The sequence below is a fragment of the Nomascus leucogenys genome, chromosome 22a (assembly GCF_006542625.1).
Source record: "Nomascus leucogenys isolate Asia chromosome 22a, Asia_NLE_v1, whole genome shotgun sequence".
NCBI classification, from domain to species: Eukaryota; Metazoa; Chordata; class Mammalia; order Primates; family Hylobatidae; genus Nomascus; species Nomascus leucogenys.
In genome coordinates this window covers 1,859,769-1,883,478 of record NC_044402.1, presented here as the reverse complement: position 1 = coordinate 1,883,478, position 23,710 = coordinate 1,859,769, and the positions used below count along the sequence as shown (strand labels likewise).

Genomic DNA, 23,710 nt, shown 5'->3' with positions numbered 1-23,710 from the left:
TGTCGCCCAGACTGGAGTGCAGTGGCACGATCTCATCTCACTGCAAGCTCCGCCTCCCGGGTTCACACCATTCTCCTGCCTCAGCCTCCCGAGTAGGTGGGACTACAGGTGCCCGCCACCGTGCCCGGCGGAAAGCTGTTGTTTATTTAAAATAACAAAAGAAATTGCCCCAGCTGACCGGGCATAGTGGCCCACACCTGTAATCCCAGCACTTTGGGAGGCTGAGGTGGGTGGATCACTTGAGGTCAGGAGTTCAAGACCAGCCATGGACAACATGGTGAAGCCCCGTCTCTACTAAAAATACAAAAAAAAAATTAGCCAGATGTGGTGGTGGGCGCCTGTGGTCCCAGCTACTGGGGTGGCTGAGGCATGAGAATCTCTTGAACCCAGGAGGTGGAGGTTGCAGTGAGCAGAGATCGTGCCACTGCACTCCAGCCTGGGTGACAGAGCGAGACCCTGTCTCAAACAAACAAAAAAACCTGATGCCACTACATACCTGTTAGAATGGCTGCTGACGCACAACACGTTGACGGCGGGGTGAGTGCTGGAGCCCCAGTCCACTCGCAGGTTGGTAAGAAAACTTTACTGGCGACAGTATAGGTTTGAAAAAGGAACGTCTGGCCAGACATGGTGGCTCAGGCCTGTAATTCCAACACTTTGGGAGGCCAAGGCGGGTGGATCACTTGCCTGGCTAACATGGCGAAACCCTGTCTCTACTAAAAATAAAAAATTAGCCAGGTGTGGTGGTGCATGCCTTTTTTCCTGGCTACTTGGGAGGCTGAGGCAAGAGAATTGCTTGAGCCCTGGGGGTGGAGGTTGCAGTGAGTCGAGATGGTGTCACTGTACTCCGGCCTGGGCAACAGAGCGAGACTCTGTCTCAAAAAAAAAAAAAAAAAAAAAAAAAAGAAAGAAAAAGAAAAAGAAAAAAGAAAGAAATTGGCCAGGCTGGTTTTGAACTCCTGGACTCAAATGATCTTCCTGCATCAGCCTCCCAAAATTCTGGGATTACAGGTGTGAGCCCTAAAAACCACTGCAAAAGCACATATGCAGTGTTTTGCTCGAGAGAAGAGGACACCAAGAGAGAGTTTAGTCTTGTCTTTGGCTGATTTCGCCTGTGGCGCTCACACATCCCCCCAGCAGGGACAGCAGGGCCCATATCCACGCTTACCACTCTGTAGCATTCCTGGAAGTTTCTGGAAGCTGTTCCCCCACATGAGTCAGCAGCAGCTGGAGGTGACCTTGCACAATGTGAGCATGTCCCACAAAACCAAACCAGATGTGCCCCCTCCACCTTCCCCATAAGACACCCCAGCTTCACCTGCCGTGATGAGTGGAGAGTGACTTTTTGTTTCCTGTGGCCACTGTGCCGGGCGGCTGAACATCACAGGAGTTCATTCTCGGTTCTGGAGGCCGAGGTCTCAGAGGGCTTTTCCCGGGCTGAGCCAGGGTGCTGCCGGGCACCGCTCCCGCCTGAGGCTCTGCGGGAGGAGCCGCCCCTGCCACCTCCCCTGTCTGGTGGCTGCCGCAATCCTTGGCTTGTGGCTGCATCACTCCAGTCATCCAGGCCAGCATCTCCAAGGGCCGCTCTGCCCTGTCGTCATATGGCCTTCCCCTCCCCATGCCCTGTGGCCTCCCACCTGTGAGGAAACACGAGAGGGTGTTTAGGGCCCGCCTGGATTGTCCAGGGCCACCTCCTGCCCCATGACCCCTAATATCACATCCGTAAAGACACTTCCATATGAAGTGACACCCACAGGTACCGGGGATTGGGATGTGAACATTTTTTTTATTTTTATGTATTTATTTAATTTTTTGAGACAGAGTCTCATTCTATCACCCAGGCTGGAGTGCAGTGGTGCGATCTTGGCTCACTGCAACCTCTGCCTGCCAGATTCAAGTGATTCTCCCGCCTCAACCTCCCAAGTAGCTGAGATTACAGGCACCGGCCATCATGCCCAGTTAATTTTTGTGTTTTTCGTAAAGATGGGGTTTCACCAGGTTGGCCAGGCTGGTCTTGAATTCCAGACCTCAAGCAATCTGCCACCTTGGCCACCCAAAGTGCTGGGATTCCAGGCCTGAGCCACCGTGCCTGGCCCTGGGATGTGGACATCTTCTAGGATGCTTTTTCAACCCACCGCACATGAGACGGGGACACTTGGACACCTGTGTGGGGTGGACCCTGAGCCCCCCAGATGCCCAGGGTCTGAGGTTGGGTCCTTGGGGTTCACAAGGCTGGTGAGTCCAGACCTTTGTTCAGGCAGCCCGTGTCCTGGCTGTGCTCTGGGTGCCTCGGAGGGCAGACGGGCAGACAAACGTGTGGGCTCCGCCTCCCCCATCTGCTGGCTGAGCCCTACTCGTGGGGTGATTTTGTCAGTGGCTGCACCTCAGCTGACCTGCATCGTCCAGTCCTCTGGCAAATGTCCCCCGGGGCTCCACGGGTCTTTGTGTAAGGCCAGAGGAGGATCACAGGTGCCATAAACCACGGGGCCAAGGGGCTGGTGTCCTGGGGCCGGTGACTTAACAGACAGAGATATGGAGACCAGGCTGAGCCCAGCAGTGGAGGGTGATGGCAGGGAGGGGTGCGGCTGGGGGGATATCAGAGGGGGCTGCTTTAACTCGCCAAGTTTGGGGTTAATTTGTGAACCAGTGATAGGAGATGGGTATGGCTGCAGAGGGCAGGGGGGGAAAGCAGGTGACCATGGCCGGGATCTGCAGGATAGGATGGGGCATTGCTGCTGGGGGAGGGAAGGGAGGGCCAGGAGGGAGCTTTGGGGCTGGCTGGAGGCCCTGGAGGGGTGGCTGAGAGGTCAGGGCTTTATACTGAGCAGCTGGCCCCAGGGAATGAGTGGTGTGGCCAGGTCTCTATTTAAGGGATAGAACTGAGATGCAGAGGCTACAGGAAGGTGGCAGAGCTGCTGGGGGTGGGGCCAACCCATCTGTGCACTTGCTGTGTGCTAGGCCCTTCGGGTCGGGGAGCTGGGGAAGGGGACCTGGGCTGGACCCTGAGGGAGTCACACAGTCCATGCCCTTTGGGAGCTCGAGGGCCAGTGAGGGAGAATGTGGGAATAGCACTACAGCCTGGGCATCTGGGAGGGCTTCCTGGGGGTGGTGCCCCAATCTGGGCCTTGAGGCACCTACTGGGTGAGAAGTGGGGATGAGGCAGGACTTCCAGGCAGAGCCCACAGCACATCCACAGTGAGGCAAAGGCCTTGATGGGGAGTGTGGACTAAGCATTTGGAGAAGGGGGTGGGAGCAGGGGCAGGGCCTGGGTGGAGCAGCGGGAGACCTGGGCAGAGCTCCTGGGGGCCGTTCAGGTGCGAAATGAGGAATCACCATGGGCTCCAAGGCAGGAAGCCATGGCTTCCAAACGCGGGTCAGCGGCCTGCCCTCTGAGGGGTCCCAGGGGCAGCCATAGCCCTTCTTCCCAGCCTCTGACTGTCATAAGATCGGAGCCCCATCCCACCAGCTCTGGTCCTGCCCCTCAGTGAGGGAGGAGGCGGCCATGGCTGCCAGCCCCTGACCCCAGCATCCACCTGGACTCTGCCTGCAGTGCTCGTGCCCGGGACAGGCCTGGCTGCCATCCTGAGGACACTGCCCATGTTTCATGACGAGGAGCACGCCCGAACCCGCGGCCTCTCTGAGGACACCCTGGTGCTGCCGTGAGTGTGGGCTCCTCCCAGTCCCGGGCAGGGCATGGCTGCAGGGGGCCACTGATCCTGAGGCTGGGCACTGCTGGCCAGGCCCACGTGAGCCATTTGCTCACCCCTGTCTCTAACATCCCCTCAGCTTACAAGGCTTTAGGACTGACCAGCAGCCGCCTTCCACCAGAGCCTGAGCTTCTGAGGGTGCCCCCGTGCCTGGTCCCACCTTCCCTCCCCACCCTCCTCCCACACCCCCAGCCAGGCTGGTTCGGCAAGTGTGATGAGGGTGCCCCATCTAGGGACCCTGTGTATCAGGAGCCGGCTGGCCCAGGTGGCCTTGCCCCCAGCATAGAGATCCTTCCATTTCTCAGCTCTGGGCCCAGCTCCCTGATGTCCCCCACAGCTGGGGGTGAGCCGGGAGTTGCCCTCGTGGTGGCTGACCGCCACAGCCGCTGCAGGTGCAGGCGAGCCTCCTGTAAGCATCCTCTCCTGCCTGGGCATGGGCTGGTCCCAGCCCCCCTCTTCAAGCTGGTGTGGGAAGAAGACTGCTGGGAGTGGCCCATCCTGACCCACATCCTTGCCTCTGGGGGGGCCTCCAGGTGGAAGGGGGGCTGGGCGCTGTCCCTGGGATGCTGAGAACTTGCTATGTACGGAGCCCTTGGCATAGGGGCCCCAGCTCTGCCAGAGGGGAACCTAGCTGGTCAGGGCATTTAGAGCAGGAGGAGGTGCAGAGCGAGAGCCTGCTGTTCCGCCTCCTGCTGTTTCTGTCCCGCAGCCCCGCCAGCCACAACCAGAGGATCCTCTACACCGTGCTGGAGTGCCAGCCCCTCTTCGACTCCAGTGACATGACCATTGCTGAGTGGGTTCGCGTTGCCCAGACCATCGAGGTAGTGGGGCTGGGGAATGCTGGGTGGGGCTGTGGTGTGTGGGTGGGGCTGTGGTGTGTGGGTGGGGCTGTGGTGTGTGGGTGGGGCTGTGGTGTCTGGGTGGGGCTGTGGTGTCTGGGTGGGGCTGTGGAGAGTGGGTGGGGCTGTGGAGAGTGGGTGGGGCTGTGGTGTGTGGGTGGGGCTGTGGTGTCTGGGTGGGGCTGTGGTGTGTGGGTGGGGCTGTGGTGTCTGGGTGGGGCTGTGGTGTGTGGGTGGGGCTGTGGTGTGTGGGTGGGGCTGTGGAGAGTGGGGAGGGCTGTTGGGTGCGAGTGGGGCTAGGGAGCATGGGTGGGAATGGGGAGTGTGGGCGGGGCTTGTAGTGTGGGCGGGGCTGTGGAGTGTGGGTGGGGCTGTGGGTGTGGGCTGGGCTGTGTTGTGTGGACAGGGGTGTGTTTTGTGGGTGGGGCTGTGTTGTGAGTGGGGCTGTAGGGTGTGGGTGGGGCTATGTTGTGTGGGTGGGGCTATGAGTGTGGGCGGGGCTGTGGGTATGGGCGGGGCTGTGGATATGGGCGGGGCTGTGGGTATGGGCGGGGCTGGTGGATGGGCAGTGGCCGGCAGAAACACTCTGGGACAGGTGAGGAGCTGCAGGGTCTGGCGTGGAGTCGGCCTGCCCAGCCTGGGGCCTGGGAGCATCTGGGGATGGCAGCTTCAGGAAAGGGCAGGGTCCACATGTCAGAGCTGTGGGCAAGGCTCTGAGTTCCTCTCCCCCATGCAAGCTGGGTGTGGGCGTATAGGGCCAAGTCGGCTTCCCAGATGAGGACACAGCGGGAACAGCTGTCTTAGCCTGTGCCAGTTAGTATCTGGGGCGTGGTGTGTGATGCTACCTCGAGGGCCAACAAGCTCCTTGTGCATGGCTGGTAACCTGCTCACTGCCCTCTGTCCGTCCCCCGCCCAGTTGGAGTCTTAGTGGATTTAGGACCACAGCACCTCTCGAAGACTGCTGTGGTTTACAGCGAGCTGTGTGTTCACCCTGCAGGCAGAACCACCCCCCGCCCCATCAGCTTTTCTTCTCCATTCTCCCCCTTCACAACACGCTCCCCTGTTACCTGAGCTGCCTCCCCTGGTAGGAGGCCTCCTGCCCCCTCCAGTCCCAATTCTCACCTGCTTCCCTTACAAACCCCGTGCTCCCCTGAGTGGGAACATCTAGGCTTCCCCTTCTCAGCAGCGGGGTGGCAGGCAGCACCACCCAGGACAGGACCCTCCATCTGTGGCCGGCAGCCCTCACCGGGCAAGGTCTGACTGCTTTTTGAGGCCCACGAAGGTGCCCTGCGGTCTTTGCTGCAGGGACCAGCTCTGGACAGCCTCACCAAGGCCTTCTCAGCTCAGGTGGCCCAGCCTGCCGTCTTGCCGCGAGTGGCCAGCAGAGGGCGCCCTTCCCCTCCTTGGCCTCCGCTCCTCTGCAGTTCCCAGGCATACAGGGCTGGGTCTTTTAATGGCCCACCGGGCAGGCCCAGGCTTAGTAAGGGGCCCTGGGCTCTCGGAACAGTGCCCTGGCAGCCGCAGCCTGGGCCAGCCACCCTCCAGGGGGTGGTGGCCGGAGGACGTCCCTGCATGGCCAGCTTCACTGCTGTCCTTCAGTGTCCTGCCCCGGCCACCCAGGTCCAGATCCAGGCAACCTCCAGGATCACCTGCCGGCTCCCGGCCATGGCTGTGCCTTGACCCTGCAGGGGTCCTTGTGCCCACCGTTGCGTTCTTGCCTGACCTGCGGTCTGGGCTTCGAGGCTCATGCACCACCACAGCCCCCTGCTGCCATGGAGAGGCGCTTTCCCGCCCTTGGGGAGTGTGCAGAGGCCCCTCGGAGGGACTCATTCTCTAGTGCTCTGAGGGGAGCCTCAGCGTGGTGGGTGCACCTGAGTGGCATGGAAGCCTCGGGGCAGGGAGAGCGTGGGAGTCCCAGGACTCCACACCAGGGGCTAATCTTCCAGAGAGGGACTTCCAGGCCAGGGTCCCACGGGCGCCTCCTGAGTCCTCCCCTCTGCATCTGGACCCTCTCCCCCATGCTGCACCCTCCCCCACACCTGCTCACTGAGGGGCTGGCCTGCCTGAGCATGCGCCTCCTGCAGAGGCACTACGAGCAGTACCACGGCTTTGTGGTCATCCACGGCACTGACACCATGGCCTTTGCTGCCTCGATGCTGTCCTTCATGCTGGAGAACCTGCAGAAGACCGTCATCCTCACGGGGGCCCAGGTAACCCCAGGGGCCCGAGGATCCTAGGAATAGGGGCTTCCTGAGGCCACAGGGCAAGTCAGCGCTGTGGGCGGCTGCTGCGGGACCCCGGGCTTCCTGCTCAGCCCAGCAGCTCCTGAGGTGGCTGCTGCAGGGCCCGTGCTGGGGCTCGAGAATGCTCAGGTCCTGCCCGGGTGCCACCTGCCCAGCGGGAGGGGGGTCATCTCCAGCACCACCTGCCCAGCGGGAGGGGGGTCATCTCCAGCACCACCTGCCCCACGGGAGGGGGGTCATCTCCTGCACCACCTGCCCCACGGGAGGCGGGGGTCATCTCCTGCACCACCTGCCCAGCGGGAGGGGGGTCATCTCCAGCACCACCTGCCCCATGGGAGGGGGGGGTCATCTCCTGCACCACCTGCCCAGCGTGAGGGGGGTCATCTCCAGCACCACCTGCCCAGCGGGAGGGGGGTCATCTCCAGCACCACCTGCCCCACGGGAGGGGGGGTCATCTCCTGCACCACCTGCCCCACGGGAGGCGGGGGTCATCTCCTGCACCACCTGCCCAGCGGGAGGCGGGGGTCATCTCCTGCACCACCTGCCCAGCGGGAGGGGGGTCATCTCCTGCACCACCTGCCCCGTGGGAGGCGGGGGTCATCTCCTGCTGGTGGCCCCGGGAGCTGTGAGGCCCTGGAGCATCCAGAGCCAGGCCCACCTTGGCCCTGGGGGTGCCAGGCATCCCTTCCTCTCCTCCTGATGCTTCCTCGCGGCTGCTGCCCTCCTCTCCATCTGGCGCAGCAGGGTGGCCGTGCACAGAGCAGCACCGGGAGGCCCGGCTGCGTCCCTGCCTTTGTTCCTCTCTTTGCTCCGCCCACTGTGGGTCTAGGCGATGCCATCCTGGGGGCCCTGGCACACGATTTTCCTGCCTCTCTCACCCTAACCCAGCACCAATCCCATAAGCCAAGGCCAGTAGAGCGTTCTGGAAAACTGGATTTGAGGGGAGGTGGCAGGGGAGGTCGGCTAGAAGCTGACTAGGGTCCCTGTTGCCTGCGGGTGGCAATGGGCACCTGAGCCCCTTGGGACCCTTTCCCACGGCCGAGGCTAAGGTCTGGTATGGGAAACTGGTACCTGTGTCCCTCTGAGCTTGCTGGGGAGGCGGCTTAGCCACCCCACCTTGCTTGCCCAGTGCTGTCTCCCTTGTCCCTCCAGGGTCTCCCCAGGGCCCACCGCACACACCTGTTGGTGGTGGAGCAGCGCCTCCTGCCCCAGAACTCGAGAAGGAGGGACAGGGCTCCAGCTGGTTCTCCTCTTCCCAGACCTTCCCGAGCCCTGTGGGAGCGGAATGTCCTGTGGGCCTCTCTAGGGGATTGAGGGCACAGTTATGAGCACTGCAGGCCCCAGGAACGTTCACATGCGTGTTTTCCTCGCTCTGATGTTGGCCTGTGCCGGGACACCCTTATCCCTGTTATACCTGTGCGGAAACTGAGGCTTATGGGCCAGGGGCTCACCCACAGCCACGTACCACGTGAGGGCTGAGCCAGGGAGGACCCAGGGCCCAGGACTGCCACCCCTGCCAGGGCTCTCTCCCTCCAGAGGCTCTGCACTGACCACATCCCGGCTGCCTCCTCCTGAAGACCCTGGCCTCCGCACGGCCACCTGCGCCCTCCTGGGACGCGCTGCTCAGTCAACCGCAGGGCACAGTCGCCCATGCTACACACGGGCAGCTGCAGGAGGGGCTGAACTGAGCCTGGCATCCCGAAGCAGTTCCTTTCTGTCACAGCCCACCCACCCCTCACCCCCACCACCCTCCCTCCAGCCCACAGTTCTGCTGGGGTAGCGAGGGAGCTGGGCAGGGTGGCTGCGGTGGGAGGCCTGTGATGCGTTCTCCAGTATGGGGACTGGCTGGCCCCTGCTGCCAGCACTGGGCTCTTGGACCTGCCAGCACTGGGCTCTTGGAGCTGGTGGGTGGGTTGAGGCCCTGGGTGCAGGCTGGCATGGTCTGCAGCGACAGCTGTTGGTGGGTGGGTTGAGGCCCTGGGTGCAGGCTGGCATGGTCCGCAGGGACAGCTGTTGTTGGCGGCCTTGGAGACGGACTTACTGCCCAGCTCCTCTGAGTGCCCTGTTCCCCCAAGGCCCCCATCTCCAGGCTGCCCGCTGCAGTCCAAGCCTGCCTGTCCTTCTCTTTCCCACACCCCACCTGGGGCTCCTGGGCTGGGCCTGGGTTTACGTGGAGAGATGAGCCAGACATCCCAGGCTTCTGGGCTTCCCAGGCCTCAGCTCCTCTGTGGCCTCTCCCCCAGGTGCCCATCCATATCCTGTGGAGCGATGGCCGTGAGAACCTGCTGGGGGCATTGCTCATGGCCGGCCAGTATGTGATCCCAGAGGTACCTGCCTGGCGCACGTGGAGGCGGGGCAGGTGGGGTGGGGGCGGGAGCCCGGAGAGCAGCCAGGAAACAAAGTACCCCCGGCCCCCTCCCCAGACGCCACTGCCAATAGCTGGGTGCACTGCCTTCTAGATCTTATGTTGTGGATATTTACGTTAGAGATACGTATGGAAGTTTTACATCAGAGATATGTATGGAAGTTTTACATTAGAGATATGTATGGAAGTTTCTATAAAAATAGGTTGCAGCCAGCAGGGCTTTGAAGGGTGTCACTTTCCCACCTCCATGTCTTTCCCCGTTTCATGTGGTGTCCCAGGGAGATGTGGGCAAAGACCTCCCCCACCCTGGGCAGGGGCTTTACCCAAGGCTCTTGAGCAGCTTGACTACAGCCCGGACACTGGGTCCCGAGCAGGGGCCTCAGGGACTCCCGTTCACTGTGGCAGGGGTCTCCAGCATCAGCTGTGCTTGCTGCATCTTTGGGATGAGTTCCCAGGGCTCTCTAAGAAGCAGGGGTGGGGGCAGTGGGCAAGTGGGAAGGGAAGGAAGTACAGTACCCTCTTGCCACCCAGCCACCTGCACGCCTGAGGCCCTGGGGTCCCCAGGCCCCTGCAGGCTCCGCTTAGCCCGGGGGTAGGTGGCAGGGCAGGAAAGGGCCCGAGAGGGGCAGTACCTGCACCCAGGAGGGTCTCTGCCTGCGGTGGGTGGGGTTACAATCCCGCCTACCCCTGGGTCTGGGCACCCCATTAATGGCAGGGAGGAAGCTAGAGGGCGGAGGGGTTGGGGACAGTGTGGCCGCTGCTCTGAACTCTGTCGCTCCCTTCTCGCAGGTCTGCCTCTTCTTCCAGAATCAGCTGTTTCGGGGCAACCGGACGACCAAGGTGGACGCTCGGAGGTTCGCGGCCTTCTGCTCCCCGAACCTGCCGCCTCTGGCCACAGTGGGTGCTGACATCACAAGTAAGCCCCACCAGAGCAGGGCCAGGTGCCTGCCCAGTGCTGGTGCTGGGCGAGGGGCTGCTGCAGGGAGCTCATGGCTGGGACTCGGCAGAATTTGAGAGCACCGTGCTTGGTTCTGACTTGCCCTGGCTTGGTTCTGCCCTGGGCTGTGGAGAAGCCAGGGCTGCGTGGACAGGGCTGTTGCGTGGCCACAGAGGTGGGGGCCTCCGCAGGTCCCTGCAGGCTCAGAGGTGGGAGGCCTGGAAGAGAGGTTTGGGACATCTGGCCCTCGTGTATCCTGCCCAACCCCTGGCCCCAGGCCTAGGAGGTCCTCAGTGGCCACCTGGCTCTGCTGCACGTCTGTGCGCCGCGGCCTCGTCCCCAGGAGTTTCAGGGAGTCTTTTCTGTCCTCTGGTTCTGGCGGGCAGCCCAGCCATCCTTGTGGGGCTGACTCGAGTGGTCCTGTGTCCTGAGGCTTCCCCATGCGGGGCACCCAGCCCGCCCCCGGCCCTGGCTGTAGGAGCAGCCTTGGAGCTTGTTCTCAGAGACCGGTGCCCTGCCAGACTTCACCTGAGACGCAGGGCCACTCCAATGGCCTGCCCGGAAGTCACTCCCTGGCCTACCGTCTCTCTGTCTGGGGTGTGCTGCTGGGGGAGCCCCTGCTTCCTGGACTCTACCTGGCCCCTGCCTGCTCCAGGCCCACCCCAGCACCCCTCCCTGAGGCGGCAGGAGCGTCTCCTCCCTCCTGCGAGATGCATCCTGCCTGCCCTGGCCCCCTGCTGTTTCGAGGCAGCCCCAAACCTGCCGTGTGTCTCATCCTGACTGACGGAGGTGGGGTCCAGCCTGGGGGAGGCTCCAGGGCTTGGCAGCACTGGCCTTCCTTGGGGGGCATTTGACACCTCGCCTGGGGCTGGGTGGGGTTGCCTGCCCAGGACCAAAGCAGCTGTTCCTGTCTGGGGGGGTGGGGTGGAGGCGCCCCCTCACCCACACTGGGCTTCTGTCCAGGCCTGGGCCATGGCGGGCTGGTGGGTCAAGCCCACAAGGTCACTGGACGCCTGAGGAGGCACTTCCTAGGGAATCTCCCAGTGCAGCAGAGGCTCCCCACTCCCCCATTTGAAGGAGGAGCAGACCCTCCTGGAGAAAGGGTTGGGCTATGGGCTGCTAGGGCGCAGCTTCCCGGGAGATTTCCCAGACACAGGCAAGGACCCTGGAAGCTCCAGGGCCTGGCATGAGGGGGCCCTGGGAAGGGTCTGGCAGGGCAGGGGCCTTCCTGGAGCATCCACCAGAAGCTGGGGGACAGGAGGGGCTCTGAGCATGTCTGGCTGTAGGGCCATCTGCAGAAACGGGTGGAGGCAGATGATTCCAAAAGCCCCCGGCATCTTTGGCTCTCAAGACAAGGCATGCGTGTGGGAGCCTGGGCTCAGTGGCTGACTTGCTTGTTGCCCCAGGGCCCCTCAGCAGGACAGGACAGAGGAAACTGCCTGGTTCTACAGGTGAGAAACGGAGGCAGAGAGAGGCAGGCTCCCACAGGGAGGCACCGACTCAAGCCTGCACGCTGTTTCCTGTCCTGGGCTCACACCCTGTCCCTTCTTCCTGCTGCTCCCTCGAGCACCTTCTAGGGAGTGTGAGGCCCAGAACACATCAGTGTGTCTACCATGTGTGCAGCACACCGGCTCTCAGGGGCTTGAGCAGGGGTCCACTTGCTCACCGAGGGCCAGAGCTGCCCGCAAGGCTTCTTGGAGGAGGTGGCTTGTGAGCTGGTGCTGGTAGGGTACTGGCTTGCTTGCCCGTGCTGGATGCTGGCACTTGGCCCCTCCAGCCCAGGGAGAGGGAGCAGCAAGAGGTGTGGGCGGTGCCCTGCAGGCCCGGCTCCCCCATGGGGCCTGATTCACACCTCATCTGGGGCTCAGGAGTGGAGCTTCTGCTGGTGGGTGGACCCCGCCCCGGCAGTGCACAGAGGATCGTGCCCCGGATTCCAGGGACTCCGCCAGCACCGGGTGCTAAGCCCGGGCAGGCCACGAGGCTCAAGACACACTGGCCTCAGGCCCAGGGCCACGGAGCAGCTCCTGGGCGCAGCACTAAGGCTGGTCTGGGCGGGAGACTGCCCTGGCCCCAGCCCCCCACCCCTGAGTGTTTCCCACGTGCGTGTGGGTGTGGGAACCTGATGCCAGGCTGCCGGGCCGGTTCTGGCACCTGGTGTTGAGAAACCTCAGGCCTTGCCCAGGGCGTGGCTGCTGGGGCCCCTGGGGAGGGCCACGGGTTGGCAGTGTGCACCCTCAGCCTCTCTGAGCCAGCTGGGGGTAGCAATGCCAGCCTGGGCCGGGATGCCAGCCGCCAGCACCCTGTTGAGGGCTTGTCCTGGGCTTTTTACCTACTGTCTGGGAAGTCGGCGGCTGGGCTGGTCCGGGAGTCATGGGCGGGCTTGGTGCTCCTGTCCACAGTCGGCTCGGCGCCAAGGGGTGGGGGTGTGTGTGGGAGGCTGGAGGAGGCCCTGCTGGCCCTGTCCATTCCATGTGTCTCAGGAGACCACACTGTCACCCCCAGGCAAATCCTGCACCCTTACCCTTCTGTGCGGAACCCTAGCCCTGGCCCACTCTGCTAGGGCCCTTGGAGCAGAGGAGGGTGGAGAAGGGGACATGGCTGTGGGGTCAGGCCAGGCCTGTCACTCACCAGCCGTGGGTCCTTACACTGGGTCACCCCAACGCAGAGCCCCAGAGCCCTCCTCTGTGCACTGGGAGAAGCCACCTCCCTCCCAGACATGTCCCAGCCGCCCCAGCTGTGCTGCATCCAGCTTTGAGGCCGCAGACTACACCCTTCGGCTCTTGTGCTAAGCTCCTGTATCTGTAAAACAGGGCCATAGCCCCTCTTGGGGGTAAGGGGCTGAGCCAGCAGGCCTCGCCTGGCCATGGAGCCACCAGCTCCTCTCTGCCCCCGGGCGTGGGGTCACGATTCCCCTGGCCTCCAGCAGGCCCGGGCAGGAAGGACTGGGATCCCAGGGGTGGCCTCCACAGACTCTCGGGAGGCGGGAGGTCAGTGCGGGGTGGGCGTGGACCCTCTTTGTCTCTGTGTAGTCCCCTCTCAGCCATAACTCTTTGCTGGTGGCAGCGGTGCCCCCTCCTTCCCTGTGCTGACACCTTATCTACTTGTCCAGCTGAGACACACGCCCTCAGTTAAAGGGCATCTCACGCTGCCATCGTGTGGGGCTGACTGATGCTGTGGGCTCTGGTGGGGGTGGAGGACTCACTGCCGGGGCTCCGCTCCCCCCCGTCATCCGCAGCACCCCACATCTCCCCGCTTCAGCTCCACCATGCCAGGAAAGTCCTTTTTATTGCATGCAAGCTGCTCTGGCGGAAGCAGCTGGAGACACGTGGGTGACATCTCCCTGTGGGCAGGAGGAAGAGCCCCGTGTGGGGGTCCTCCTGCCCCGGTTCCTGTCCCAGCACCATGCCAGGCTCTCCAGGCGCCCAGGCCCTTCCCCACCCCTGGGCCTTGGTTTCCCTGGGCTGGGCTCTCCAGCCTCCAGGGTGTTTACTGCCCTGGGCAGGCTCTGACACTGCACAGTGCGGTGGGAGTCCCTGGTATCCAGCCCTGCTCTGCTGGAGGCTGCCATGAGTGTGGAGAGGGGCAGAGGGAATGGACCCCATCCTTGGCGCTGGCGTCTGAGGGTTTGGGGGCTGGGCCTGCAGCATCAGCCTCCCATCCCCACCCACAGTGGAGCGGGAAGGTCAGCAGAACCCTGGGGGCTTGAGTGCTGCCAGAGTGGCAGCCTTCAGCTCGAGGACAGGCTTGTCCTCTGGGGAGCCCCTCTGCATGGACGGGGCACTGACCCCAAATGTCCATCCCTCCCCACTTCACCTGGAGCCTGCGCCTCCACCATCACCCACCCTGGGTGTGGGGAGGGGGTGATGGGCGCACATTAGGATTTTGGGGTGAACTGGATGGAGGCCTTCTCTCCCCAGAGGTGAGGGGTCCGAAAGTCCATTTGTTCACTCATTCAACCACTGACTCGGTGGGCAGTGGGCACAGTGGGTACCCGGCAAGGGGCAGAGGAGGCTGGCTGGTTCGACGATGCTGCCCCACACCTGTGACCCAGTGCAGTGACTGCTGGTGGCTCCCCAGCTGGGCACGCCTGCCCTCCTCACCTCTGTGCTCGCCCGACGCCCCCATGCAGCCTGCAATACACAGCCGGGCCTCCATGTCTGCAGGACCCTCCTGCCCCCTCGCCTGGCCAGTGGAGATTCCCTGGGCTTCACCCTTGAGACTGTATTGCCCATTGCTCGGCCATCGGTCTCTCGCTGGCCAACGAGTGCCTCCTCCCGCAGCCCTGTGCACGCTGCGGAGCCCATCACAGGCCGTACTGCACTGAAGCCTGGGAGGATTTGCCTGTGGGAGAGGAGGCATGGCAAGGGGGCTGAGCCTCGAAGGCTCAGGGCTCTGAAAACAAGGGAGGAGGTGGCCTGTGCAGAGGGCCAGGCACTGGGCTGGGGTCTCGGCTGGCGGGAGGCCTGAAGGCACCACACAGGCCCTTCCCTGTCCTCAGTCAACAGGGAGCTGGTGCGGAAGGTCGACGGGAAGGCTGGGCTGGTGGTGCACAGCAGCATGGAGCAGGACGTGGGCCTGCTGCGCCTCTACCCTGGGATCCCTGCTGCCCTGGTAGGGACAGCCCCGGTCACCCTGTCCCTGCAGCCCCGAGCCCCAGCCCTCTGCAGCTCCCACGGCCCTCAGGCTCCCTGGGGCCCTCACCAGCCAGTGCAGACCCCTCGTGGACCTGAGATGTCTGCAGTGTGGCCCCACCAGCCCCAGGCCCCGTCCCCTGTCCTCGGTCGTGGCGCTTTCCAGCCTCTCGGGGAGTGGGCAGGGTTGGGGCGCGGCTCACAGCCAGAACGGGGTCCTCCATGCTTTTCTAGAGGCAGCGTCCTCCCGCAGATTCCAGCTGGCTGGGAGCCGCCCCTGCTGTGCTGGACAAGGGTGTTTGCGCTGGGGCCTCTGATGGTCTTCTTGGCTCCTCTCCCACCTCTCTGAAGTGTTTCCACGGCGTTCTGCCACACAAAGCCTTCGTCCCTCCAGACAGGGCGACTCTTTGGGAGAATGTGGGGGGAGCAGCCCCCTCCAGGTGCCAGCAGCCATGCACGCCTGCCAGGAGCCCCACCGTCCTAGGAGCAGAGCAGGCACCAGCTGCCCCTGGCTTGGGGTCCCTCTCCTTGGGAGGGCATGGGGCAAGTCTCAGTGGTGCTGAGGGCAGATACCCTCACCATCCAGCCCCCACCCCACTGCCCCACAGGTTCGGGCCTTCTTGCAGCCTCCCCTCAAGGGCATGGTCATGGAGACCTTCGGTTCAGGGAACGGACCCACCAAGCCCGACCTGCTGCAGGAGCTGCGGGTGGCGACCGAGCGCGGCCTGGTCATCGTCAACTGTACCCACTGCCTCCAGGGGGCTGTGACCACAGCCTATGCAGCTGGCATGGTAGTGTCGGGAGATCAGGGCCTAGCGGGGAAGGGGACAGCCTGAGGGCCTGGCAGAGGTGGGCTCTGACCCACCCCTCACGGGCTGGGGGCTGTGGTGAGTCGCCCTTCCTGCCCACACGCCCCCTCCTCACAGGCCATGGCGGGAGCCGGCGTCATCCCAGGCTTCGACATGACATCGGAGGCTGCCCTGGCCAAGCTGTCGTATGTGCTGGGCCAGCCAGGGCTGAGCCTGGATGACAGGAAGCAGGTGCGGGCGCTGTCGGGTTGTGGGCAACCCTCGGTGTGCACAAGCATGCCAGTTGGCTCCCAGGGGCATGTCTGGGGCGATGCTGGAAGAGCCTGGGGGCCGGCCCAGGGTGTGTCCTGTTTGGGAAGGGGAGGGGTGTGGCTCCCTATAGTGGGGAAGGGCAGCTCTGGGCCCAGGCTCCCCACAGCCCTCGCCGGACCCCCAGCCCAGGCTCCGCCTGTCCTTGCGCCTTCTCAGCCTGCATGGAGACCCGAGGCTCCCCTAACTGTCGCCAGGAAGTCCTCTCCTGCTCTCCACTCTTCTTGGAGGGTGGGGTTCAGACACAGCTGGCCCCAGACCCTTGGGCTGCCAGACCCTGGGGCTGGGCAGAGGCTTTGGGGCCCCTGGAGACCCTGAGCTGGTAGGGCCGGGGAGTGGGGCTGGCCTTGCGAGGGGACCCGGCCCACTCTGGCCCGAGGGATGAAGCACACATGGCCGAGGCTCAGGCCGAGGGCAACCTCTGCCTGTGCCCGGGTAGCCCGACCCTCCAGGCTGTCCTGGGCTGCCCATCCAGCCCTGGCAGAGCCACTTCGCCTCTGTTCTCTCCCCCAGCTGCTGACCAAGGACCTTCGGGGGGAGATGACACCGCCCTCGGTGGAAGAGCACCGGCCCTCACTGCAGGGCAACACGCCGGGCCGTGGGGTCTCCTGGCTTCTCAGTCTGAGCGGCAGCCAGGTAATGGCGTGGGACACGGGCCTGAGTGGCAGCTGGGGGCTGTGCACCCTCTTGGTCACCCTGGGATGCGCCAGGCAGGCATGAGCCCCTGTAGCCATCACTCCAGCCCAAACAGTTAGGCACACCCGGGTTCTGGGGCCCAGGAGGAGGGTTTGGGGTCTGCAGCAAGGAGGGTTTGCAGGGTCCACAGGGCAGGAGGCAGGAAAGGCCAGGCGGTGGGCACACAGCAGGGAGGCTGGGGGCCGGGGCTCAGCAGGCCACTGACTTCTGACTGGCGGCGCTGCCTTAGGGCGGGGCTGCCTCGGGAGCTGGCTGTCCAGAAGAAGGGTGGGGGTGAGTGGGGGTGCTGCTTGCTCTGGGCTCTCCCAGGCTCTGAGCACCAGGGGTTCCAGGCCCCCACCTGAACCTGGAGGTGAGGGCCAGCCTTTGAGCAAGTCCCCTGCACAACTGGGGTGCCTAGACCTAGGAAGGGGGGCTTTCAAGGCCTGGGGTCTGCAGGGGGATGAGGCCTCCCTGGATCCCGCAACATGCCCCGTTGGCTGCTGGGCCAAGCATCCAGGCCTGACATGGGGCCTGCCAGGCCAGACAGCCTTGCTCCCCACTGCCTGGGGTCCTACCCCAGCCTCAGTGCCTCAGTCTCCCCCCTACAGGGATGGACCTGTCTTGTGAGCCATGTGCTGCAACTGCCACTTGCTGGGGCGGGTGATGGGCAGATGGAAAGGACTGGCATGGACTGTTATTGGGGCTGCATGGGGCCTGAATGCTGTAGGGAGGCAGGCCAGAGGCAGCAGCCTTGTCACCAGGCCATGTTGTGCCCGCTGGGTATGGTGGCGCCTGTGGGGCCTCTCCCCGGCCTTTTGGCGTCTTGGGGAGCTGCTGGATGCCAGGTGCTGGGGGCAGGTGGCTCTTCCAGGAAGGTGCAGCCATGGGAACAGGGCCTTCCTTCCAGGGGAAGGGACTGGCTCCACTTCCCACGCTTTCCTTATGCGGGTGAGGAAGGAAAGGTGTCCCGACAGCGGTGGGAGCAGATGGGGGTGTCTTGGAGGGTGGGTAGCAGGCACTGGCTACACACCCGTTGGGGACAGGGCTGGATGGTGGTCTTGTGGCCTGGCCTTAGCTCCAGGGGAAGGGGTCCTAGGTGGGCCTGGGTGGGGTGGGGTAGTGAGGCTCAACCCCAGGCCTTCCGACATGGCAGCTCAGGTTCCTTCTCACCCACGCCCTGGGATCTGCGGGCCCTTGTGTGGGGGCTGGCAGGGGTCACACAGCTCCAGGGACTGCCAGTTCCGCCAGATGCCAAAGGGAGGTGTGGGTCCCAGGGTGCCGCCTTCCCCACCCAGGAGGCAGATGCCCTGCGGAATGCCCTGATGCCCAGCCTGGCCTGTGCTGCCGCCCACGCCGGTGACCTGGAGGCGCTGCAGGCGCTTGTGGAGCTGGTGAGCCTCTCCCACCCCGGGGGCCCAGCCCCAGCCACGCCTGGCCCGGGGGCTCTGAACCCTGTAGGCAGGACGGCTTTTCGTCCACCCACTGACCACACTAAGCCCTCGTCAGCCAGACTGGGCAGCAGGACTGTCCTGCCAGCTTGTGGGGTCTCACTGAAGCTTTGAGGGTGGGTGCAGGGGCTGTGCTGGGCCCTATCCTCAGAGGGACCCCACCCTCCCCATGGCCTACCTGGCCCCGCCTGGGCCTCCCTCAGGGGTCGCATGTCCTTGTGTCACTCCAGGACAGTGAGCTGGGCCTGGTGGACTTTAACGGCCAAACCCCACTGCACGCGGCCGTCCGGGGAGGCCACGCGGAGGCAGTCACCATGCTGCTGCAGAGAGGTGTGGACGTGAACACCCGGGACACGGACGGCTTCAGCCCGCTGCTGCTGGCCGTGCGGGGCAGGTAATGGGGCTAGGGGCTGCACAGAGCTGCCTTGGACAGGTGGGCACAGAGAGGCTGTGGGCTTCTGCGCTCATAGAGCTTCCCGGGGCTGGGCTGGGAGAGGTGGAGGACACCTGCTTCCTAAAGGCTGCCCCCGCAGCCCGGGGCCCAGTAAGACCCCGGCCCAGAGTTCCTAGAAAACAAAAATGTTATGGACAAAGCTGGGAGGACTCGGTGCTCCAGAGAGGACCCGGTGCTCCAGAGAGGATCAGGTGTTCCCGAGTCATCTCTGTGCACCTGTGGGTATGGGGGACTGGGGTGGAGGTGGGGCAGAAGGTCCTGGCCCAGCAGCCAGATGCGGTCAATAAAAAGCAGGCTACACGGCAGCAGATCTGGGGCTGCGACAGGCAACTCGGGCCCTGGAGTACAGGCCCAGCCCTTGTGTGTGGGGGTACCCTGCCCCACCCAGCAAGCCCTGGCTGGTGTCTCTTCCCAAAGTCCAGAGCAGCAGCAGAGACGGAGTGTGTGCCTGTGCCCTTGCTTGGGGGCGGGGCCAGCACTGGTGGGATCTGCGTCCTGTCTCCCTTTCCTACTCTTTATTGCCCCTGGACGCCCAGCAGCCCCGGGCTTGGGAAGGCGGAGGACCTGTGTGCCGGTGCCGCTGCCCAGCCCCATGTGGCTGCTCAGAGATCCCAGGGCTCCTGGGGATTTCTCCGTGCGGGTGGGAGGACTTGGCCTGCAGGACCCTGGGTTCTTTTCCAGGAGGGAGTGCTCAGGAGTCCCATGGAGAGAAGGCCGGGGTGTCTGAGCCTGGGGTCATGTGACCCTGATGTGTTCAGTTGTGGGTCCCCCTCCCCAGCGGTGAGCCCTGGGGTGAGGTGTGGCGCCCTTTGTGAAGTGGGTGACTGGGGTAGAAGGTTCTTTCCAGGCTCCTGTGAGCATTGACAGGGAGCTCAAAAGCACAGGAGAAAACAGGGTGGTGGACAGGAGGGGGCGGGGCTGTGAGGGGCCCCCCAAGCAGGGCTGGGGTGATCCAGACTGGAGATTCTAGACTGGGCGTCCTCGGGTGTGGGTGGGTGGCGCGGAGATGAGCTCACACAGTCCCGCCCCCTCGTCCCCTCCTGACTCACGGGACCAGGCTCACAGCACCCCCTCAACCGGTCTCCCAGCCTCGCTCCACCACCAGGCTCCCTGAGGCCGCCTGCCTGGCCCTGCTATGCCCGAGTGGGGTGTGGGGAGGCCACTGCCTCATACCTATTCCCAGGGTCCCTAAATGGCGTGACGGGGGGATTTGTGGTGCTTTGCAGGGGTGGGGGCACGGCCAGCGATTATGGCACAATTGTTAGGTCACCCCATGCAGTGGGCTGTGTGGCCTCCGGCCTTCGTGCCTCTGCTCCAAGGCCTTGCTAGAGCCCCGACCCCACCCCCACAGACTGCATTGTCCGGGTGCCCCGCCCCCACTCCACCCCAAGGGCGGTCGGCCGGATTGATTCAGTGTCCCCTGCGCCTGGCTGAGGAGGTCACCACAGGGTGTGATCAGTGTTTGGGTGTGCAGTGGGGACGGTCAGCTCATGTAAGGTTGTCCTCTGGAATGGGCTGTCCCCTTGGGATGGGTCGGGGAGACTGCCCTGGGAGGAGCTATTCTGCTAGCACCAACCAATGCCCTCCCCTGGGTGCTGGGTGCGGGGCTGCCGCAGAGCTGACCCCCACCCCTTGCAGACCTCAGCTGCCCTAAGAAGACGTTCTGGATGAATGGAGGTGGTGGGGTCCCGGGATGATGTTGCATGGGCCTAGGCAGAGGATGGGGGCATGGGCCCTTGTCTGAGGCTAGGGCCGTGGGGTCTTGGGCAGGCAGGTCCCTGTCCCTGTGCACAGGACATGAGCCCTGCTGGCTCCTGAGTGAGGTGTAGCAGGGCTGGGCTGGCCAGGGCAGAAGGTCAGCATACTCCTTCTCACACAGGCATCCGGGTGTCATTGGGTTGCTGCGGGAAGCCGGGGCCTCCCTGTCCACCCAGGAGCTGGAGGAAGCAGGGACGGAGCTGTGCAGGTGAGCGCAGCTAGAGCACCTGCTCTTCCAGGGATGTGGGGGGACACAGCTTGGGGAAGGGAAGCCAGACCTGCTGGGAGGGACAAGTGAGTCAGGGTGTGGGGGCTTTCAGAGGCGAGGCCCGCTGACCTCAGCGTGCACCAGCCTGGCTGATGGGAAGAGCTGTCTACCCTGGACCATGTCGTGGGGCAGGGGAAGGAGTTGTTCTCAGCTGAGTGAACAGTCCAGCAAGGGTGTGTGTGTGCGCAAGTGTGTGCATGTGTGTATGCGTGTGTGTGCGTGCATGCGGGTGTGTGTGGTGGGCTTGAGGAGGGGTAAGGGAATTGGTTGGGTGTGAGAGGGGCCGGGGTGTGGGCTGGGGATTGGCTGGGGCTGCATTTGGGGAGGTTGGGGCAGGTGGGGCACAGGGGAGCTGAAGCCCCTGGCCGGCAACAGGTCTCGTGAGCTCTGTTCTCCCCAGCGTGGTTCCTGTCCTGGGATAAACTGACCTAGGCCCCGCCTCCACCTGCTGGCCGCATGGCACCAGTGGCCAGTGTGCCTTCCTATCCCACGCTGCCCGGGTGACCACCGAGGCAGGCTCAGTCCTTCTGACATCACGTTATTGTTGGGGAGACTGAGGCGCTGGGGGGCCTTCGGTGAGGGTGTTGGTTGTGGGTGGAGGTGGTCCAGGGATGCGGGGATCCTACTCTGTCCGCCGCAGCCAGAATCGCTGCCCCCCACCCCATGCCTTGTGCCTGGTGACTTGGCGCTGCCTCCTGTGCCCAGCCTGGGCTGCCCGAGGCCAGGACGACTCCGAGGGACCCAAAAGGGAGAGTCGGAGGCAGGAGACCTGGGCCGGGTGCAGGTGGTGGCTGGGATGGGGGTGCTGTGAGTGGCGCAGTCTGTGTCCCTGTAAGTCCAGAGTCCCAGGCTTGGGGAGTGGGTGATGCCGGGGGCTCGGCTCACTGGCTGGGAGGGGAGTGGGTGGAGGCGCCTGCCCAGCAGGAGGAGGACTAGCAGCTCTGGCTCCTCCTCTGGGACCGGCCCACACCCTCTGGTCTTGCTTTTGAAGGTACTTCTGGGGTGACTTGGTCCAGATTTGCACTCCAGACAGGCCTTGTTGGCTCTATTGACAGATGGGGAAACTGAGGCAGTATAGTCAGGTCCTGTGGGAGCTGGGACCAGAACCCTGGTCCAGGACTCTGCTTGGAAGTGGGCCTGGCCAGCCCGAGCTGCTGGCTGGACTTGAGCCCCTCGGCCAGGCCTTCCTAGGGGCCAGTGTGTGTGTGGGGCTTGGCTTCTTGGGGCAGGTCCAGGAGGGGCCAGTGAGGCCATCCAGCAGATTCGCCGCAGAGATTACCCAGTGCCACTGCTGTTTCCTGGGTAGGCGCAGGGTCCCTGAGGGCCCTTGGAGGAGGGGGCAGCCCCTCCCTCACCAGGCCACTTCCCCCAGCCCCTGCACACCATGGGTGGGGCCTTCCCTGCCGGGTCCCCACCTGGCCTGCACCTGGCCTCCCCAGGTGGGGAGTGAGTGCTTCCCAGGAGGGTGGCAGGGTGAGGAGGAGCTGGCGAGGGCCTGGCAGGTGCTCCCCACTCCAGGGCAGGTGGGCCCAGACCCCTGTCCCAGCCAGGACACCCCATGCAGTCTGCAGGGGTCCAGGGCCAACCATTATCCCGGGGTGCCTCCTGTGTCCCCCTCTCTGAACCACTGGGCTGCCTCAAACTTTCTTTCCACCTTTGCGGACTCTGCCCCGGGAAGAGCGGTGTTGTGAAACACGAAACTGGCGTGGGCTGCTCAGCAGGTGGGCGTGCATATGTGTGTGCAAAGGCGCATGTGCTCATGTGTGTGTGCACATATGCTTGTGTGTGTGTGCTCCTGTGTGTGTGCATGTATGCTGGTGTGTATGCTGCTGTGTGTGCATGTGTGTTCATGTATGTTTGTGCATGTGTACCCTTGACTTGAGTCGCAGTCCCACCCACTGGGTGAAACCAGGCTCCAGGCTGCCCGATGGCCCCCAGCGACTCCTGCCCCAGGACCAGGTCGCTGCTGGGTCAGCTGTTTGGGGCTGGCTTTGTAAGAGCGTCCAGGCCATCTGGGGGACAGGCAGGTGGGCAGATGGACAGGTGCCCAGCAGGCCCCAACAACTCCTCCTCTGTCCCCACCCCCAGGCTGGCATACAGGGCCGACCTCGAAGGCCTGCAGGTGTGGTGGCAGGCAGGGGCTGACCTGAGGCAGCCGGGCTATGACGGGCACAGTGCCCTGCACGTCGTGAGTGCCCCCCCCCCCTGCACCCTCTCCAAAGGCTGCCACCTCCAGGAAGGACACCTGGACAATTCACCAGCTCACTGCTCTGCCCCTCCCCGCTCTGCCCCTCCCCCAAATGCCCGGCCCTCCCCATGCAAGACCCTTCCCGGGGCTCTGAGCGGTGGGGGTGATGAGAGTGGAGGAGCCGCTGGGGCCCTGTGTGTGTGGGCTGGGGACAGGGGAGGCCATCCTGGGGATGGGGGTCCTTGGGCCAGGCTGCTAGTCAGTGGCCCCAAGGCAGCCCCTCCCCACTGCTTCCCCATAGGCAGAGGCAGCCGGGAACCTGGCAGTGGTGGCCTTTCTGCAGAGCCTGGAGGGTACGGTTGGTGCCCAGGCCCCATGCCCAGTAAGTCCCCACCCCAGGCGGGGCTGACACCCCCCAATGAGCTTCTAGTGCAGGGCTGGATCCTGGCTGGGGTGGCGTAACCAAGGGGGACGGAGCCGGAGGAGGCTGAGATGGGTCCCAGCCAGTTTAGGGTCTGCAGAGCCCCTCCTGGGGATGTCCAGGGTGGAACACAGTTTAGAGGTAAGGAGAAGGAGAAAGGAGCAGTCAGGGAGGGCTTCCTGAAGGAACTGACCAGACTTGAACACTGAGGGCCCAGCCAGGGCTCAGCATCCCCTTACCCGCCCCTGCCCCTTCGACCTGCCCCACCGGGACCCCCTGGGCTGGGCACTTCCGCTTGTCTCCCAGGCCAGTTCCCAGCTGACACCCCCATTCCCACTCGGTTGTGTGGCCCTCCCATAGTCTCAAGCTGGGTTTGCTCAGGCTCTTGGGCTGTGCCGCACAGACAGGGTGCCTGGGCTTGTCTCTCTGCCCTGCCTTCACACACTACCTGGGTATTCTTCTCAGAAGCCCTCATGTTTTCAGGAAGTGCTGCCTGGTGTCTAACCTGAAGCCATCCTGCTGCAGTATAAGCCATTCCTTCCTCCCGTGACCTGCTGGAGGGGTCTCAGGCATGACCCCACCCCTGGGGCTGCCTCCCAGCCTGCTCTCATGCAAAGCCTGAAGGCCTTTGTTGGGCAGAATGGCAATAAAGTCT

The 23,710-nt window shown here is 63.9% G+C and overlaps 1 protein-coding gene across 1 annotated transcript in view; it reads left to right on the top strand.

Moving 5' to 3' along the window:
- ASPG (asparaginase) overlaps positions 1-23,710 on the top strand; it is a 28,071-nt gene that overhangs the window by 4,349 nt on the left and 12 nt on the right. The window contains exons 2-16 of the mRNA XM_030803189.1: positions 3,551-3,659; positions 4,417-4,528; positions 6,631-6,756; positions 9,033-9,116; positions 9,944-10,070; positions 14,590-14,702; positions 15,331-15,513; positions 15,649-15,762; positions 16,354-16,476; positions 17,814-17,909; positions 18,197-18,360; positions 20,300-20,386; positions 22,535-22,634; positions 22,936-23,016; positions 23,539-23,710. The exon at positions 23,539-23,710 is cut by the window's right edge and continues 12 nt beyond it. Of these exons, the coding sequence (XP_030659049.1) occupies positions 3,551-3,659; positions 4,417-4,528; positions 6,631-6,756; positions 9,033-9,116; positions 9,944-10,070; positions 14,590-14,702; positions 15,331-15,513; positions 15,649-15,762; positions 16,354-16,476; positions 17,814-17,909; positions 18,197-18,360; positions 20,300-20,386; positions 22,535-22,634; positions 22,936-23,016; positions 23,539-23,559 (1,640 nt within the window). The 3' untranslated portion in view covers positions 23,560-23,710. The remainder of the gene's footprint in view (positions 1-3,550; positions 3,660-4,416; positions 4,529-6,630; positions 6,757-9,032; positions 9,117-9,943; positions 10,071-14,589; positions 14,703-15,330; positions 15,514-15,648; positions 15,763-16,353; positions 16,477-17,813; positions 17,910-18,196; positions 18,361-20,299; positions 20,387-22,534; positions 22,635-22,935; positions 23,017-23,538) is intronic.